This window comes from Meriones unguiculatus, chromosome 9, assembly GCF_030254825.1.
Source record: "Meriones unguiculatus strain TT.TT164.6M chromosome 9, Bangor_MerUng_6.1, whole genome shotgun sequence".
Lineage (NCBI taxonomy): Eukaryota > Metazoa > Chordata > Mammalia > Rodentia > Muridae > Meriones > Meriones unguiculatus.
The window spans coordinates 6,977,710-6,995,023 of NC_083357.1; the positions used below are offsets into that span (position 1 = coordinate 6,977,710).

At 42.2% G+C, this 17,314-nt stretch overlaps 1 protein-coding gene across 2 annotated transcripts in view; it reads right to left on the minus strand.

Moving 5' to 3' along the window:
• Positions 1-17,314, minus strand: part of Cacna2d3 (calcium voltage-gated channel auxiliary subunit alpha2delta 3) — an 804,670-nt gene that overhangs the window by 211,360 nt on the left and 575,996 nt on the right. The window contains exon 14 of one of the 2 annotated variants that reach the window (XM_060390772.1): positions 8,157-8,174. The exons of the other annotated variant lie outside the window; for it this stretch is intronic. Coding sequence (XP_060246755.1) covers positions 8,157-8,174 — 18 coding nt within the window. The remainder of the gene's footprint in view (positions 1-8,156; positions 8,175-17,314) is intronic. 2 annotated transcript variants of the gene reach the window in all.

Genomic DNA, 17,314 nt, shown 5'->3' on the forward strand with positions numbered 1-17,314 from the left:
TTGGTGATGGCATGACATTGCCATGATGTTCCTGTCCCAAGTCACAAAGTTAGTTTCTCTCCCACTGTACGTTCTTTTTCATACAGAAGAAGAGGTGTCTGCATTTCTGCATGGTGCGAGCATGAAAAGGATGTTGTCTATGCTCAGTTGTTTTTTGACTTTCCAAGGAAACGACACTTTCTCCTGTTGAATAGAGGTGACTTCACTCAGGACCTCTAAAGAGTCACATTTCATCACTGTGCTGGATGGAAATGAACAGAAGACATCCACATTTCTTAAAGAAGTGAGGATTCTTAAAATTAGGCACTAAATTTAGACACTAAAAGCTAAGCTGGTGACCCAAAAGTCTTGAGAAATTATGGATTTTAAGTCAATTCTTGAATTTTTTGGAGGGGGGATTTATACTTACCTAGTTCTAGTGCTTATCTTTAAAAAAAAAAAAAAACAAGTGACATTAAACGAAGTAGGGTGTAACTGGAGTTATCTCCAGTGCTATGACTCCTGCAGAGGTCAGCTTTAGGTCTAACATCTAGTGTAGATCTTGGGAAGCTGGGTGCTGGGCAACTGCTAAGCATAGACCACAGTAAGTCACAGTCTTGTGACTACCTCATCCTACTCAAAGATGACAGTGAGAAAGATAATATGCCCTGGGCCCAAGGAAACGGATTTCAGGCCATCATCGCACTTCCCACAGAGTGGGAACCTATATCTTGAAGCAGAAGGCAGGGTGCCCACCGTTGCAGCAAGAGTAGATTCTTTGCACTCATCTCACAGTGAGCACAGCAAGGGGGACTACCATATTAGATCATTTTACAAGCAGCAAACTTGACTTTATTTCCATGCCTTTCACGCAAGTGGCTCTTCCCCTGACCCAGAGGCGTAAGACAGGAACAAGAGAACCAGAAAGGAGAGAGGGAACGACCCCCAGAATGTAATGATATGCCTGCCTGGGTTCAGCTCAGTCTTCCTCTAAGCATGTACTATGAACTAGGCCTTAAGTTGACTATCTTAGTAAATGGCTTCTCTTTCTAGCCAAAAAATAAGGATTCCTAACAAACACAGATACTTTTAGAATTGTTCAGTTGTTTGAACGACTGTTTATGACCCTTCTGAGTCTCTTCCATGAAGCATTGTATCTTCAGAGTTTATGATTTTCACCCTTTCCTTCTCTTTTGAAGAAAGCTAAATTGAAATGTTAGGTTAACCTTTGTCAGTCTTATCCCATCTAATGTATTATAAGCAATGCAGGGGATGGGGAGATACCTTGGATGGTAAAAGAACTTGTTCTGCAAGCATGAGGACCTGGGTTTAAAATCCATAGCACCCATGTTAAAAAGCTGGGCATGGCCAGTGTGCCTGTAACCATCATGTTAGGGGGCAGGGACAGGATGATCTGGGTGTTAACTGGTCAACTAGTCTAGGTCCATTAGCAACTTTGCTTCAAAAGAGTAAGGCAGCAGAGAGCAAGAGGAAGATGATTGACAGCCTCCAAGTCGCCTCTCTCTCTACACACACGTGTGTATATACCACAAACACAGCACACCAAAAAGTAAAATAATTAGTATATTAGTATGAATATAATTATTACCTCATAAAAATACTATTTATTGTATAAAATTGAAAACATACAACTATATTAAGGGGAAAACAAATAAATCCTCGTTTCCCTACAACCAGGAAATAGCCACTATTAATCTTTTAACTTAATTTTCAACGCTCTTAATGTTCTATCTTTATAAGTTTAATAACTTTGTAGCTATTTTCCTATTTTTTAATGTTTTTGGCTCTTCTTTTTCATAAATAAAATAGTAAGTCACAGACCAGTTTAAGATAGAATCTGAAAAGAAAAAGATTATTAGATCATTGTGTGCAAGTGTAAAATATTTTGACACACTTGGCAATGTTTACATGTATAATAGTACAAATATTAAAGTGCTTTTTAACGTGTATCTTTATTAAAACTCTGGCTTTTACTTTTTAAAAAAAGTTTGATTCTCAAAGTAGTACATAAACACTTCAAATATTCACATAAGTATGAAAATCAGACAAAATCCACAAGGAAACACATAGTGTAATGTTGCCTAACATTGAGAGATAATTTAGTTTTGGTAAAAAATGCAAGTAGTAGCAGGGAAACTCAGCTAGGCAGAAGGATCTTACTTTCAAGGCCAACCTGAGCTAGAGAGTAAGACCCTGTCTCAAAATAAAGGACTTATAAAGGGGACTGGGATGCAGTACAGCTCAGTGATAAAAGACTTACCCAACATGCCTAGAGCCCTGAGTAGAAAGGAGAGGGGAAGAATGAAGATATGGTTATCCTCATTTTTATAGGGGTTCAGTTTTTTCTTTGTTTTTGTCTTGTTAGTAGGGGTTTGGGGGACAGAGTCCTGCTGACTAGTCTGGGTTACCTAGAACTCACAGCAATCCTTCTGTCTCAGCCTCCTAGATGCTAGGACCACAGGAGTATGCAAATATGCACAGAAGGAGATGATGTACTTTGAATCTGAGTGCCCTGCATTCGTAGGTATCAAACATAGGATAGAACAAGGGCACAGGAAAGGCATCAGCCAACATGCACTTCAATGTGAGATTTGTTAGGTTCTCTTCCTCTTCACTGTTAGTGCTGCCTGCCTGCGTGGGTTACCACAGACACACAAAATATTCCTAAACACCATAGTTGAATAACATAATTTATCACCTAGACTTCCATCCCAGTGACCACAGGGCCTACCCCTACTCTATTTCTATTTCAGTCATCTTACAAACCAGATTCCATAACAGACTAGTCCACAGGGCTACTATCATCATCCTTCAGACAGAGCTATGTCCCTATATAGTAGTAAATGATTTGGAGGGGAACAGGGTTATCAAAGTAAATGATAAATATTCACATGAAAAGCAAGCAGAGGAAAAAGCCAGAAGCAAAGTTAAGCAGTTAGTTAACAAATCTCCACTATGGCCATTACTTCATCTGCATAGCTTGCAAGCAGCCACCATGGGCACTGAACTCATCAGGCCTGCCATTGTACCAAAGAGCAGCTTTGCAAACTTTATTTTTTCTATGTTCTGTTGCAGTTAATTCAACAGTTCAAAGTACAGAGCTCAAGAGTGGTACAGAAGGACAGGCAATGTTTGGCAATTGCTGAGAGCCAATTACACTGAGAAAGAAAGTGAACCACGTTTTACCTCCTCAACTTTGTGCCTAAAGAATAAGATGAATAAAGAAATGAAGGGAAGGCAGGAAGGGAGGGAGGGAGAGAGAGAGAGAGAGAAGGAAAGAGAGGGGAAGAAAGGGAAGAAAAAAAGGAAAGGGAGGAAAGAAAAAAGGGAAGGGAAGAAAAGGGAAGCAAAGAGGGAGGGGGAGCTAGAGAGGGGAAGGAAGGGAGGAAGGTAGGAAGGGAGGGAGGGAAGAGAAAGATAAGCAGGTTTGATTTATATAATTGAATAAAAGTAATCCCCTGAAACATAATAAAAGAAAACCTTTAGATAAATTAATGCTTTTATTTATTCCCCCAAATATAATATAAAGAAAGTGCAAAGGGATTCAGGGCTCCATTTACCTTGGGGTATGAGGAGATTAATAAAACAGTTTATCCTAAGAGAAAGACCCAAACTGGACCTCCATTTAAGAAGTTAATTTATGCAGTCCCTCATACAAGTTAAGCAGCACAGAATATCACAGCAGGCACAGAACAACAGATCTTGAACCCTGCTGTGTTTGTTCAAGAAGGCAAGTTAAGCTATTCCTAACAGGAAACAAAACACACGGTTGGGCCATTAAACTGGGATCATTTTGCCATACTGTGCAGCCCTGAATGCATCAATTGCTGTTCCAAACAGGATTAGAGATGTGATTTGCTTTAACTATGGTTTGGAGAAAACTGCTTATGCCTTTTCAGAATTCTCAGGCTGAATTAACTAATACACTGCCAGGCAAGGCAGAGCACCCAGGAAACTGTCAAGAAATAGTTTTTGGCGAATTCTGAATATGTATAAATGAAGGATCAGACATATTAGTGTCTGGACAAGGTAACCCACACAAATGGTCAAGTTTAAGTATATCTGACTAGACACTCAAGGTCAAGATACACTGATTAAATCAAGCACACTGAACAACTGCCATGCAGTTTCTACAGGCAGAACCCAGCAGAATGAAGGGCCTTCTGTTCAACAGCCTGAATGGACAGTTAGAAACAGCTTTGGCTGATTTCATTGTGATCATTAGAAAATGCAAACCTCGTCTATTTTTTTTCCCCCAGAAGTAAAGAAGTACTGTGTAGAAGAAAATAAAAGTTTTCAAAGGCAAGCCTTATTTGAGTGAATCTCTTCCCCTGGAGTTCCACTAGGCAAACTGGTTCAGTTTTGACCCAGTGAGAAAAGACCCATGGGATTGAACGTGTGAGACATCCCTAGATCCAAAGATTCATGGATTACATATTTTGTAAAAATGACCAACATTCATTGGGCTTATTAACAGATGTTGCCACACCAAAGTTATATCAATGGTTAGAATTTATAAAGCCAAATGTTACCTTGGAGGTGCTTAACAGTTACAGGCAAAAATCAATCAATCATTTTGTTTTCCAATTCCTATTCTGGAAAATTGTCATGATCGTCTGGAAGAGGCAAACCAGGAGGCATATCGGAAGACCCTCAGTGTTGAAATCATGAAAATCAGAACTTAGGAACAACCATCATTAATGTCTACTACAGGGAGAGTACCCAATGGGAATTTTTAGTTGTAGACAAGCCAAGAGATTAAAACAAGCATGTTTACAGAGATGCAACTATTTAGAGAGAAAACAGTTGTAGATGATACCAACACACATTCTAACAAAAGCAGTACAAATGTAGCTGCCATATGGTCCAATGTATGTTCATGACCTCATCAGAAGACAGAGCCAGACATAGTGGCTGGTCTGCTTCCCTTCACTCACAGAACAACAAACTTCCGGGCTTGCAAAGATTTTATTATAGCCATGTCCATGGTGGCAAAACCAATGGGCAATGTCAACAGTGCTTGGAAGGCAGCTCTCAAGATAATGAACCCCGAGCATCTTCCCTTTGTTGGCGTTCCAGACTCAGTCTCCATTTTTAACTCTTTGGAGCAGGTGTAGCCCGGAACTGCAGAGCAGCTAATGAGGGACTGGAAATGCTGCATGCCTGTTGGAGTCTTTTGTCATTTCTGCCTGTTAAGCTTTGAGCCAGGGCCATATACCACATGCAACACCCCAGACCACCACCTTGCACATAAATGCTCCATTGATGAGCCTTGGGGTGTCGGGGAGCACACAAAAGACTCTACATGCTGTAAGTGTCTTGCATAAGCTACCTCTGCAGAGGGAGAAAAATCAGGCTCATAGCAAAACTGGAAAAGCAGCCTGACTTCTCATTAAATAACAATGTGCCCCAGGAGCCTGGAAAAGCTTGGGAAGACACCCACTATCATAGAAGCCTAGGAAGAAAACTAGCATATCCCTTCACTGGCCCTGCAGTGAGCTGGACATCTGAAAGAAACTGAGGCTTACAAGAACCCCTTCCTCCCAGCAAAAGTATTTAGGGACACAACTCTAGGGACAGGAAGGAAAATGAACAGGGAGGAATGGAGACAGTTGGGTAGAGAGGACACCCCAATCAATAGGATACTCCCCTCAAAACCCTGCAGCTCACAGAACTGAGGCTTATACACACACAAAGGGTTTCTCCAGAGCTGGGTGTTTTACAGAAATTGTCCCCAGAATTATGAAACCATTTGAAATAGAACTCTTCATGTGGTTTTTAAGGTATGAATCGTAAGAATGTGATGTTAGAATCCAGCTGCCGCACAGGCCACAGTCCCTCCCAGCAAGCCTTCCTTTTTACACATGCCCAGGCACCCTACTGAAACTCTACTCTATGAATGCCAGCAAGCTGCCCTGGGCCAAGGACTCTCACCTGGAGAATTGACTTTACACCAAGGAAATACTGGTGGCCACACATCCTACTCCCAACCCCCTCACCTGCCTCTTGCCTAGGAGTCAGAGAGCCTGGCTGTAGGCACGGCCTGTGATATCTCTCCTATCCTCAGAAAGGTGTAAGAAGGAACATCATTCCACCACATGGACTCTTGATTCCTCTCTTCAGAGACCCTGCAACTCTCTTCCGAGGACCCATCAAGCTGTTGCCTTTCTTTGTCAATGGCCATTCACTTTTCTAATAAACTGCTTACCGGGCAGAATTCCATTTCAATGTTCTCAAATCTTATCATATACAACCTTTTCAGTACCTTCGCTGTTTTAGTAGGAAAACAAAATAAGACAACAGGCTGAGAGCAGGAAGCAGAACTCTTCCCCCTAGACAGAGCTACAGGAGAAGGCCTTGGGACTGTCTGCCATCTGGTGGAGACAGTGGAAGAATTGAGCAAGCAACTCAAGAAGCTTCCTACACTTGGCTCTGTGATCACAGTAGCATATCCCACGTTCAGAGCATGTGAGGAGCGTCATTAAATGATAGAAGAAGGGATGAATGCAATGAAGTAAGCGCCGTGGAGAATCACAGAGCCTGCAACCCTGGCAACGTTGTTTTTATCGCCATCTGCCTTGGTTTGTCTGGACTTTGTTTTAAAATTCCACGGCACCTCCAGTTCTTGAGGAATCTTCTACAAGAATGTTTTTGTATATGGACCAGTGGAATTGACTAAATGCCAGTGAGGTAAAGTATGCCCATTTCTTATATGTTAAGTCTCTTTCTAAAATATATTTGTTTTCAAATGTGGGAAATTAAGAAAACATGTCCTATCAAAGACATCAAGCTTTCCAAACAATCTAGATGCCGACCATATATTTACTCTGGAAGCCGTTGCTATCCTGGATTACGTGAACTTTTAATGAAGTGTTCAGTCCTTATGTGATGGCACTGAAGTGTAATCAAACATTGTCATGAGCCAAGTCACACACCAACATGTCTCGCCTTGTTTAAATATCTCAAATATATCTGAGTAATTGTGTAATGATTTCTAAGCCTCTGGTTGTCCATATGGTCTGAACAGACTGTCTTTTGTACAACAGTTGTGCACTATCTCGATAAGGAGGACCCAAAGCATCCTGTTCTGACATAGACGTCTCAAGATGCTGCCTAAGTTTCATGCAGGCGCCATACCTTAACTCTTGAAACGAAACTAACCCACATCTGGTCTCCAGAAGCTGCTGTGTCTTCCGGAAGGCTTGCTTGTGTTTGTGAAATACACGAGAATAATGCAGCAGGCATGGCGTGACATTTTTTTTAAATACCATAACTATCCTTAGGATATAACAGCATGCCAAGGGAACAACAAGGCAAAGCCATCACTGAAACCACATGGAATCTTTTTGGACAGAGAACATTCTAGATGATAGACAGAGATCATTCTGATACACAATGAAGACCAGTGAAAGGGTCTGGCCCTTGGCATGGACTCTGCTCTAACATTCTCTGGATATTACAGACCATAGACAAGAAAAATAACTACTTTTTGAAATTTTATTTATTTATATTTTATTTTTATGTTTTGCCTACATGAATGTGTGTATGCAGTGCCAGACGCAGCCAGAAGAGGGCATCATATCTCCTGGAACTGAAGTTAGACATGACTATTAGCCTCCATGTATGGTCTGGGAATGGGACCTAGGTCCTTTGGAAGAGCAGCCAGTGCTTTTAACCTTTCGGTGATTTCTCCAGCCCAGGAACTACTTTTGTACTTAATGAAACCCATGGAAATTCCAGAGTCCAGTCAGTGGTCCAGAATTTAAGCTTGCTCACTAGGCTTTGCAAATTATCTGCATGATCATTCTTCCTGGGAGATCATCCCAGGAAAGCCTGGAATGCTGTCTCTGAAAGGTGGTTTCCAACTTACTCTTGCCCTACATTTTTTTTTCACAATTCGCAGGAAAACACTTGGGTATGGATTCACTCTCTAAGCCCTAGCCATGAGCATGTAGGCCATGGTAGGACTAATGTGGCAGGGTGGGGTGGGAAGAACACAGTCTGAGGGTCTCTGTGTGCCTGTCTCACTTTAGGTTGTGACTTGATGGGAGGAAATCCTTTCACTGGTCATGATTGGAGTCAAATGCACAGCACCGTGTGGACATGCATGACTATGAGCTGAGGGAATGACTTGGATGGGACAGAGAAGAGATTACCTTTTGAGCCTGAGGGAGCTGAAGAACGGGGAGAAAGACAAACAGAAAGAAAAAAAGTGTTATACACAAAGGTAACTGCAAAACATCATCATGTTGCCACTGGCAACTGCAAAAACCAAAACAAGGAGGACAATAAAAGAAGTAAGATCAATCTCAGGCACTTTTCAAGTTTAAGCCATAAGCACTGGTTATTCAATATGCTGTCCTATTTTGTGCCACCAACAGACACTCTGGCGGTTTTGCAGCAATAATTTGGGAATGTCCACAACTAAAGCAGTGTTGCAACCTTCTGTAGAGCTGAGAGCTGCAGCGCTTCTATCCAGATGGCCAAGGACACAGTTCCATGCCCACCTCCTTCCTCATACAGGCCTTACAAGCTGGGAGTTCTCTCGCCAGGAGAAGGGCTTTCTGAAGGTTGTTTTAACAGCTACAAAGAGTGGAAAGCTAGGAAGAAGGGCTGTTGACTTCAAGTGGGTAGAGGCTAGGCATGATGAAAGACACTCTAACATGCAGGACAACCCCTGTGTGTGGGATAACACGTGAGAACCCACAACAAAGACTTACTCAGCCCATAGTACAACAACACCAAAGCAGTGAACTGCTATGCAGAAAGGTAAGATTGTCAGAAGAATGTTACGTTTTTAAGGGCAATTTTCCTTGCTTTGCAGTGTATTAACTATTCCTTTTATGGGTGGTTAAGGGAGCATAAGATAGATTTGTGCATGTAAAATAAAGGGTATATACGCAGAACAATGGGAAAATAGTCAGTCAGTCCATAAAATAAGACGCAACAGTTTCACCAATCGTACAAGTAAGGAGCTGAAATTAATAGCTGTACAGAAAAAAATGAAGCAAATATGTGGTCTATATTTGTCTGTTTCCTCATGTTAAAACTCTAGTTTCATGCCACTGTCCTGCAGCTGCCATTTTACAGGTAGTCCCTGGAAAGCATGTTCCTGTCTAGGATGGGATTAACATTACCTCTGTAATCAATACTCCTAGTAGGAATTACATCACTAGGCAGACTCTACTTTCCATCACATAGACTAACATTTTTTTTTAGGGTAAAATTGCCACCAGCTACTACAGTTAAACCCCTTATCTGTGTTATCCCATTAAATCTCATGAGCCAATGCCAAGCGCATCTAACTGCCAAGTAAAAATGAAATGGAAGCTAGAGGTGCCCCATGGTTCATAAACGGTGGCTGGAGACTGTACAGTCTCAATCCACAATGAATATAGACCTTTAAGACATTTAAATTGTCCCTGCAGACACTCACCATCTCTCTAGACTAAATCCAAAAGTTGGAAAAGATGCAAGACAGTGGAGTGAGACCCACCAGCTAGGGTCCCTCCTTAGCATTCTGTCTTCATGCTTCTTTTCAACTTGGGAGGAAGGCTGTCTTCTGTGTGCATGAAAATCAGGATTCCCATCAAACTAGCCTGAGCCCCAAGGGATTAAGCCAAAGAAAAGGACTTGAGACATATCTCGCCAATGAAAATGAGAATGTGTGCAGAAAAGCACATGAGGAAATCCTCACCACTCTGATTCCAACATTTCTCCCAAACTGTTGTCCCTGTTAAAGAAGAGCTGGAGCATGTATTTGTGATTACTTCCTTCTTGATAGGGCTATAGCTACAAGAAAATAGATCTCGCAGAGTTTAGGGGAAAAAAAGGTGTATTAGGACAGGCTGGCAAGATGGCTCAACAGGAAAAATGCCTGCTGCCAAGGCTGATGACCTGAGTCTGATCCCCTGGACCCCCTTGAAAAAGGAAAACTGAAAGTGCTTTCAGTAGTTGTCTTCTGACTCCCAGACACATCCCATGACCCACCTAACCACCCCTTATAACCACACAAAATAAAATAAGTATCAAACATCTTAATGCAATGGAAAAGAAACCTGGGACAGGAGCACCTTGGGGTGAAAACTTTCTCGCATTTATGCCATGAAATGAACAGAGGCCTGAAAAATAACAAATAAATGTCCACATGGAGTCCCAGAGAGGCTGTGGGGTTTACTGGCCACTGACAGGAGCTGCCTTTTCTTCTTTTATGAAATTTCATCTGGTTTAGACAGGAAACAAGCATCTGAAAGAGTCACCCACTTAATCACATAAGAAGAAACCCTGGGAAGGAAAATAAAAGAGTAGGCCTTTGTGGTGATGTCCTCAGTTTAAGACTAGCCTCAAACTCTCCACAAAACATGAACTTGCCTCAAAAAATAACTCATGAGAGCAAAAAGCAGCTTTCCCATTGGAGTGTAAATTACATAAATTACAGCTTACCAGGCCCCAAGCACGTTGGCTCCCAGGAAGAAGCTTCAGAATAGAACATGACAGATTTAGATCAATTCATCTGTAGCCACAGATGCTACATGGGAGTGGGCATCCCCGCCACTGGTCACTAGCATTCACAAGTAACACGCAGAGCCTAGGACCGGGAGCTAGATCAGTAGAAATCTAGGTCTGCCTTAGCTTCTTGCTGGACATCCAAGGTCAGTGCTCTCTGGTCTTTGGCTAGTGGGCTCATATATTAAGGAAAAGGGGGTGGGATCAGAATATGGTTGCAGGATGGGCCAGATCTTAGCTGTCCAGTATGTTTGACTCAAGAACTCTGACTGCCTATTTAACAACTGCCTTCAGGCAGTGTTGAGGACTCTGATGTCTGAGGTCCACTGGAAAGAATATCATAGTCCATTAGCAACCCTTCCTATAGGCCAAGATCAGGGAAATAGACCAGCACATGATAACCTCTTAAGGTCTCATTTCATTTTTCTGTTTAGTTCTAAGTAATAAATACTTGCCAGGTAAGTTATATTTTACATCTCTGTCCCTTGTTACCCCTTCAGACAGTAGAGATGAGAACTAGCCTGTATCTACACCCAGCATTCTTGCCCTTGTGAATAGCAACCTCCTTGGAAAACCAGAAGCCTCATCACTAGACACACCAGGGTTAAAACTGGGGCAAGAAAACTAAGGGAACTGCCTTTAATCTCCATTTTCTACTACCACATGCTGAAGAAAAGAGAAGAAAAACATTTTTTTTCTATATCAAACAGGAACCTCTTGGATTCGCTATGGCATATATACACTTCTGTACATGTGCCGTAGTCTTCCTGCCTACAAATATACATCAGGCAAAGCTCATAGCATCTCTTTCTCATAGGGCCATGGAGAGACCTGACTGTTTCCACACCATGGAGGACGCTTTCCATAGAGCCACCATGTTGAGCATGGCTTGCTGTGGGCCTGCACGTTAGCAGGGGAGTCTGGATGTAGGAGGAATTTCCTATGAGTCACCATACTGGCACACAAAAAGATTCACGCTGTGTCTATCAAGAGAGGAGGGGATGATGATGAAGAGGAAGTGACAGCAAAAATGGTGACAGACAGGTTTATATGACATTCTCCTAAGGTCAGATGCTTGTCTAAATGGCAGCTCTGTCTCGTTTCACCTTTATTTGAGTCAGATATTAATATCAGTTTCCATTCACAGATTGGGAAAGATACAGTATTTAGAGTAGCCAAGTATCTCCCCAAGCTCACTGTTCTGATTCCATTCTGTTGCTCTAATAAAACACCCTAACTAAAAACAAGTTAGGGAGGGAAGAGCTTATTTCAGGTTACAGGTTGGTGTGCAGCATTGATGGAAGTCAGGAAAGGAACCTGAAGAAGAAGCTAAGGAAAAATGTTGTTGGCTGGCTCACTCAGTGTCCAGCTTAGCTAGTTTTCTTAAGACATCTCAGTACTACCTGCCCAGGGAATGGCACCACCCACACTGGGTTTGGCTGTCTTATCCTCTGTCAACTAACAATCAAGAAAGACTCCCCACAGATATTCCCACAGGCCAATCTGGTATGAGAAATCGCTCGCTCAGACTTCCTTCTCAGATTACTCTAGGCTGTGTCAAGCTGATAACTGAAATTAACTGCAGCTCAGTGTCCTAACAGTCAGCAGTCACCCAGCCCCTAAATGCTCACGTTCAAAGTCCAGTCTCTCTTGTCTCCCAAACTTTGATGCAATGGCAGGCTCATAGCAGTTTCTCATGAAGATTAAACAGAATTAGCACCAACCCAATTGCCTGGAAGACGTTGGAGACCTAACATACCATGCCACATGAACATCAGCCATGTGAGGAAAGCAGAGTGAAAAATCTTGGCCCTTCCTGTTCCTTATGGAAGAGTCTAAATGGAGTCCACCAAAGTCTTCAGCATGTAACTGTGTATTTGATGCACCATGATAGCTATTACATGTCCTCCGTCGTCACAGACATTCACACATGCTCTTCTCTTATCCTAGAACCCTTCTTCTGAGCCTGGAAAATACATACTCCTCCAGGTATTACATGGCATCTTCCTCCAGAATGAAAATTCCCTCCAGGAGGCAGGAGATAGAATCATGAGGCCTGGGAAATAAACAACTCAAAATCTTAGGAAGTTCACTGACAAGATTGAAATTGAGAAGATATACAAGCCTTCTCTCCAAAGTTATGGAAGTTGTAAACCACTGCTGGAGAGAGGAGACACCTCTCAGACATGTTAAACTGCCTACAACTCATACAGAGTAGTCCATGGATACAGCTTTTGTGAGTTTACACCCATGCTTGGATGGGCTTTTTGGTGATGCAGCTGCCTTGATGTCACCTGTGATCTTGAAAAGTAATTCTAATAAACGCAAGAGTTCGCCAAGTTGGAATCTATTGAAATGAATACTTAGACCTGCCATTTGTTCCATATCTGGGACAAGCATATGTTTGTTCTGAGCACTCTAGGAAAAGCGATACACTGCCAGTTGTGTCACTGGTTCAAGGAAGCCTTTCTAAACTCTCACATCCCACCCTTTTGTCATCTAACAGGCTACATTGCCCACACTGCCAGCTGTAATAACTACCATTCCATCTTTCATTTTTAGCAACAGAATTCCAAATTTTAGCAAGGTTTTGTGACCCTAGTAGATAGGTGTGGTTAAGGGAATTCAGCTATGGTCAACGAGGTATGCCTTAATGGGGCTTTTCCAGCTGGTGCCTTTAAAAGACTTGTCCCTTCCTACTCTCAAAGGTAGACATGAGCTAGAGGCTTTCTTGAAGATGGGAGATAATTTTGAGCTGTGGTGAACAGCAGTAATGTGATTACTATAGCTGTGGCATGCTAGCTACTGTTTAAAGTGTCTCCCTTCTGTTTACTAACTGAAAACTCACAAAATTTTATTAGGCAATCTGTATTATAATCCCAGGATGAAACTACAAGGTCACATAGCTGTATGTCAGCAAAGGCAACTTGCTAGATAGCTTATTTGTCAACTTGATACAAGCTAGATTTATCTGGGAAGACGGACCTCAACTTAGAAAATGTGTCCATCCAGATTGCCTGTTGAAAACACTACAGGACATTTTCTTGATTAATGGCTGAAGCTGGCAGACTCAGCCCACATAGGAGCACTACTCCTGAGCAGAGGTCCTGAGCTGTGTAAGGAAGTAGGCAGAATGCGCCATAATGAGCAAGCCAGTAATTGGCACCCCTCCATAGCCTCTGCCTCAGTTCCTGCCTTGAGGTTCCTGCTGCTAGTTCCTGACCTGACTTAACTAAGCGAGAAACTGTTGTTACCTCAAAGTATAAACTCAAATAAACCCTTTCATCACAAGTTTGACTATGATCTTTAATCACAACAATAGAAACCCTAAGACAGACTGGTTCTGAGGAGGTCAATGAAGTGGTCACTAAGTGATGGAAACGGGAGCTGATGGAGAGTGGAACAGGGATGGCACTGGTGGAGGAGGATAGTAGTGGTCTGTGAGATGTGACAATCAAGATGATGCGATGGGCATTAGTATGAAAGAAGCACTATTAGGAATGCCTCTTAGGACTATTAGGAATGAGGCTTTTGGAATAGATAACATTTTTTTAAATGATGCTACTGATTACTGGAAAGTTTGTGACTGTAAGGAAATCATATTTGAGGAAAATTCTGTTTTAATGATATTTTTTTTTTGAGACAAGAGCTCAGTATATAGTTCTACTATCCTGGAACTCACTATTTAGAACAGGCTGACCTCAAACTCACAGAGATCCATCTGCCTCTGCTTCCTGAGTTTGGGAATTAAAGGTGTGCACTGCCAGACCTGGCTCCTGGAGCTGACATGAATTTAAAATCCCTTGGTCTTGCAAAAGGAGCCATAGGGTAGGCAGCTGCATACATGGAGCTCCAGCCCACAGATGACCTTAGTCACTATGGCTAAGTCCACAAGGTTCCCTGAGAGGTGAGTTCTGGGAGAGGAGTTCTGGACTTTGGAGACTGTCCACTTGCTGGAGGTCTTTGCCCTGAGGTGGAGTCTGTGAAAGAGAAACATGAAGTGAGGCAGACAGGGCCCCACAGAGGCCAAGTCCTGATGTGATGATAATCAAGTGTTTTGTCCTGAGGAGACGGTATGCTTCAGTTCTAACTTTCCTCCTCCAGGTCATTTCTACCTTGGAGTTTCACACAGAGTCTCTTGCGGGTGACTGCCAGGACATCCAATGCTCTAGTTCAGGGATGTTCCAGACTTGAACAGCCTCTTCTTTCTTTTTCTTTTTCTTTTTTTCTTTCAAAAATAAAACCCCAGTAAATATCTATTGATCAAAACTACACATGTCACAAGGCAATACGTAAAGATGAAGCGGGAAACAAAGCATTTTCTTGCCAACTCTCTTTTTAAAAGCCTGGTCTATGTATGCTGATTCCGTTTGTGAGACTGGCCCACTGCCTAGGGGCTCACGAATGGGTGATAAGTCCCCACTTGTTGCAAAGGTTCAGCGTGTTTGCTTTCCCCCTGTTGAAGCTTGCATTTATAATCATTCCTTCACCCTAGGCAGTATGGATAAAAGTTCCTAGCTCCTCTGCACAGCAGACAGAGGTCTGTGGATTGGCTTGGCCTCCTAACCTGCAGCAAGGAGGGGACATTATCTACAGAGCTAAGATTTGGTACTATTTGTTCTGTCCACCTGCATCCGTTTCTGCCACTTTCTGCCTGGACAACACTGCTTCTCAGTTGCACTCTGACCCCCAAATCCTGTTCCCCTAATACTTCACTTTGCATCTAAGATGATCTAAAAGTATAAGCTGATACTTGTCAGCTTTGTTCATGATTTATAGGTGTCACACCAAACCTTTGTGTGGCCCTTTTTCTGACTGGCTGGTACTTTACCCCACCCCCACTCCATGTCAATTCTCAGACCTCTTCACCCGTTACCATTCAGATCTACTCTCTGTCAGCCCCTAATATGAAAAGGGTCCCCATCTCTACTCAAGTGTCTTTCTATGCCACCAGTTTGCATCATCTTGGTAAGCAAGCAGTGAATTCTGCAATCCTCCTATTCCCTTGCCAACTTGCTTATTACCTCTCCGCATAAGAATTCTGCACTCACCATGGCCCAGAGTTATCCTATACACTAGTGTATCTCTAGGGAGTAGACCTGGGCCTGGGCAAGAATTCAGTATTATTATTAGAGGGCAGAGACTGGAAACAAAAGAAAAATATATATAAAACAGACCAAAAAAAAAAAAAAAAAACCAAAAACAAAAGACACAGGATGAAGGAGGGGAAGGGAAAAGGAGGAAAGATAGATGAGAGGAATTAAGGAAGGGAGGGAGAAAGAAAGGAGAGATGAAGAACAGAAAGAAGGGGCATAAAAAGGAGAAGAGGGGAAAAGAATAGAAGAGAGGAAAAAGGAAGGAAAGAAAAAAGGAAGAGAGGAAAAGAGGGGAAGGAGAGAGTGAGGGAGAAAGGAAGGAAGGCAGGCCTTAAAGTGTGGTAAGCCAAGTTATCAAACTCTACCTCTACTACTTCTGAGACACGAGAGTCTGGGAAATAGTCACCTCTGCACTTCAGATCTCTCATCTGTAAGACTGCTGTAATGACACTATTTGTGGAGCCCATGCAAGGACTCCATGGAATGATACATCCTGAGTCTCTACAAAGCCAAATAGCCCATAATAGTTGCTCTTGAGATTGTTCTGCACACCTTGATATTATAGCATTCAAATATTTCAAGGCTGGTGACAATCTAGAGTATGAGGCATGAGTATGAGTCACTGAGACATTGTGTCAGATGAGCTCACTTGCCTGACACCCATAACATCCCAACCATCACTTCGTGGTCTGATACGGGCGTGTGAAGAAGCAGCATCACTTGAATAAGGACACCAGGTAGTGAGTGAGTTTTATAGGAGACATACTTCATTGTGTTTAGCGTCCAGCTCCCTTCATTCATATTGTCGCTGTTCCCCGAGCCGGCCCCACACCCACACTTGGCGTGAGCCACTGTGGTATGCCGAGAAAGCTGTTTTTATCACTGGAACCTTGCAGCTGGCCATCACTAGGCACACACCATAGCAAACTGTGACTGGATTTTTCTTGGACACATTGAGGGAGTCATCCAAATATTTTTACTAATGGTTTGGCCTCAAATATATTCAAGGGTGATTTCCTTAAAAAAATTCCCAATACTATGCATGTAATTTCCTTTCAAACACACAGGGTATTTCATTTCCCAAATGTCTGGAGGGCATTCTTGTCTTTATGTAATGCTGTTCAGGGATAGAAAACGTCTCTCTCGCATTGGACTACTCCCTCTACTCAAGACCTCGTCTCCAGATTTCTAAGGTTGGAGTTCTGTTGCTCATTATACAGTACCTACTTGAACTGGCCTTTTCTCGTCTCACAGCTCCAAACTCATCCTTGTCCTGTAGTAGTGATGAAGAAGGAAGAAGAACATGCAATTGGTGGTAAAAAGAGATAATACTGTAAAATGGGATTAAACAAGCAAGCATCTATGGCTAACTGTTCTACTCTAATGTTACTCAAGTTTCTGTCCTGATTCTTGGTGCAAATCTCAATTTCTGCTGGAAAGACTCATGGGGAACATAGTCTCTATTCCAAATATTTTTTTGCCTTTTTAGCTCGGATATTATATTACCAAAGCAAATATAATTTAATGATTTCTCAACAGCTAGTTTATGGTACAGATGGCAGTTATTTTTTTCCAACAATATGTTTAAATTTACAAAATGGACAAAAATGTAGTTGTAATACAATATACATGTTTATACACATATATGTGCATACACACGTATATATTGCGAGAGCAGTTTCAAGAACCATACAAGTAATGCATGCTCATTG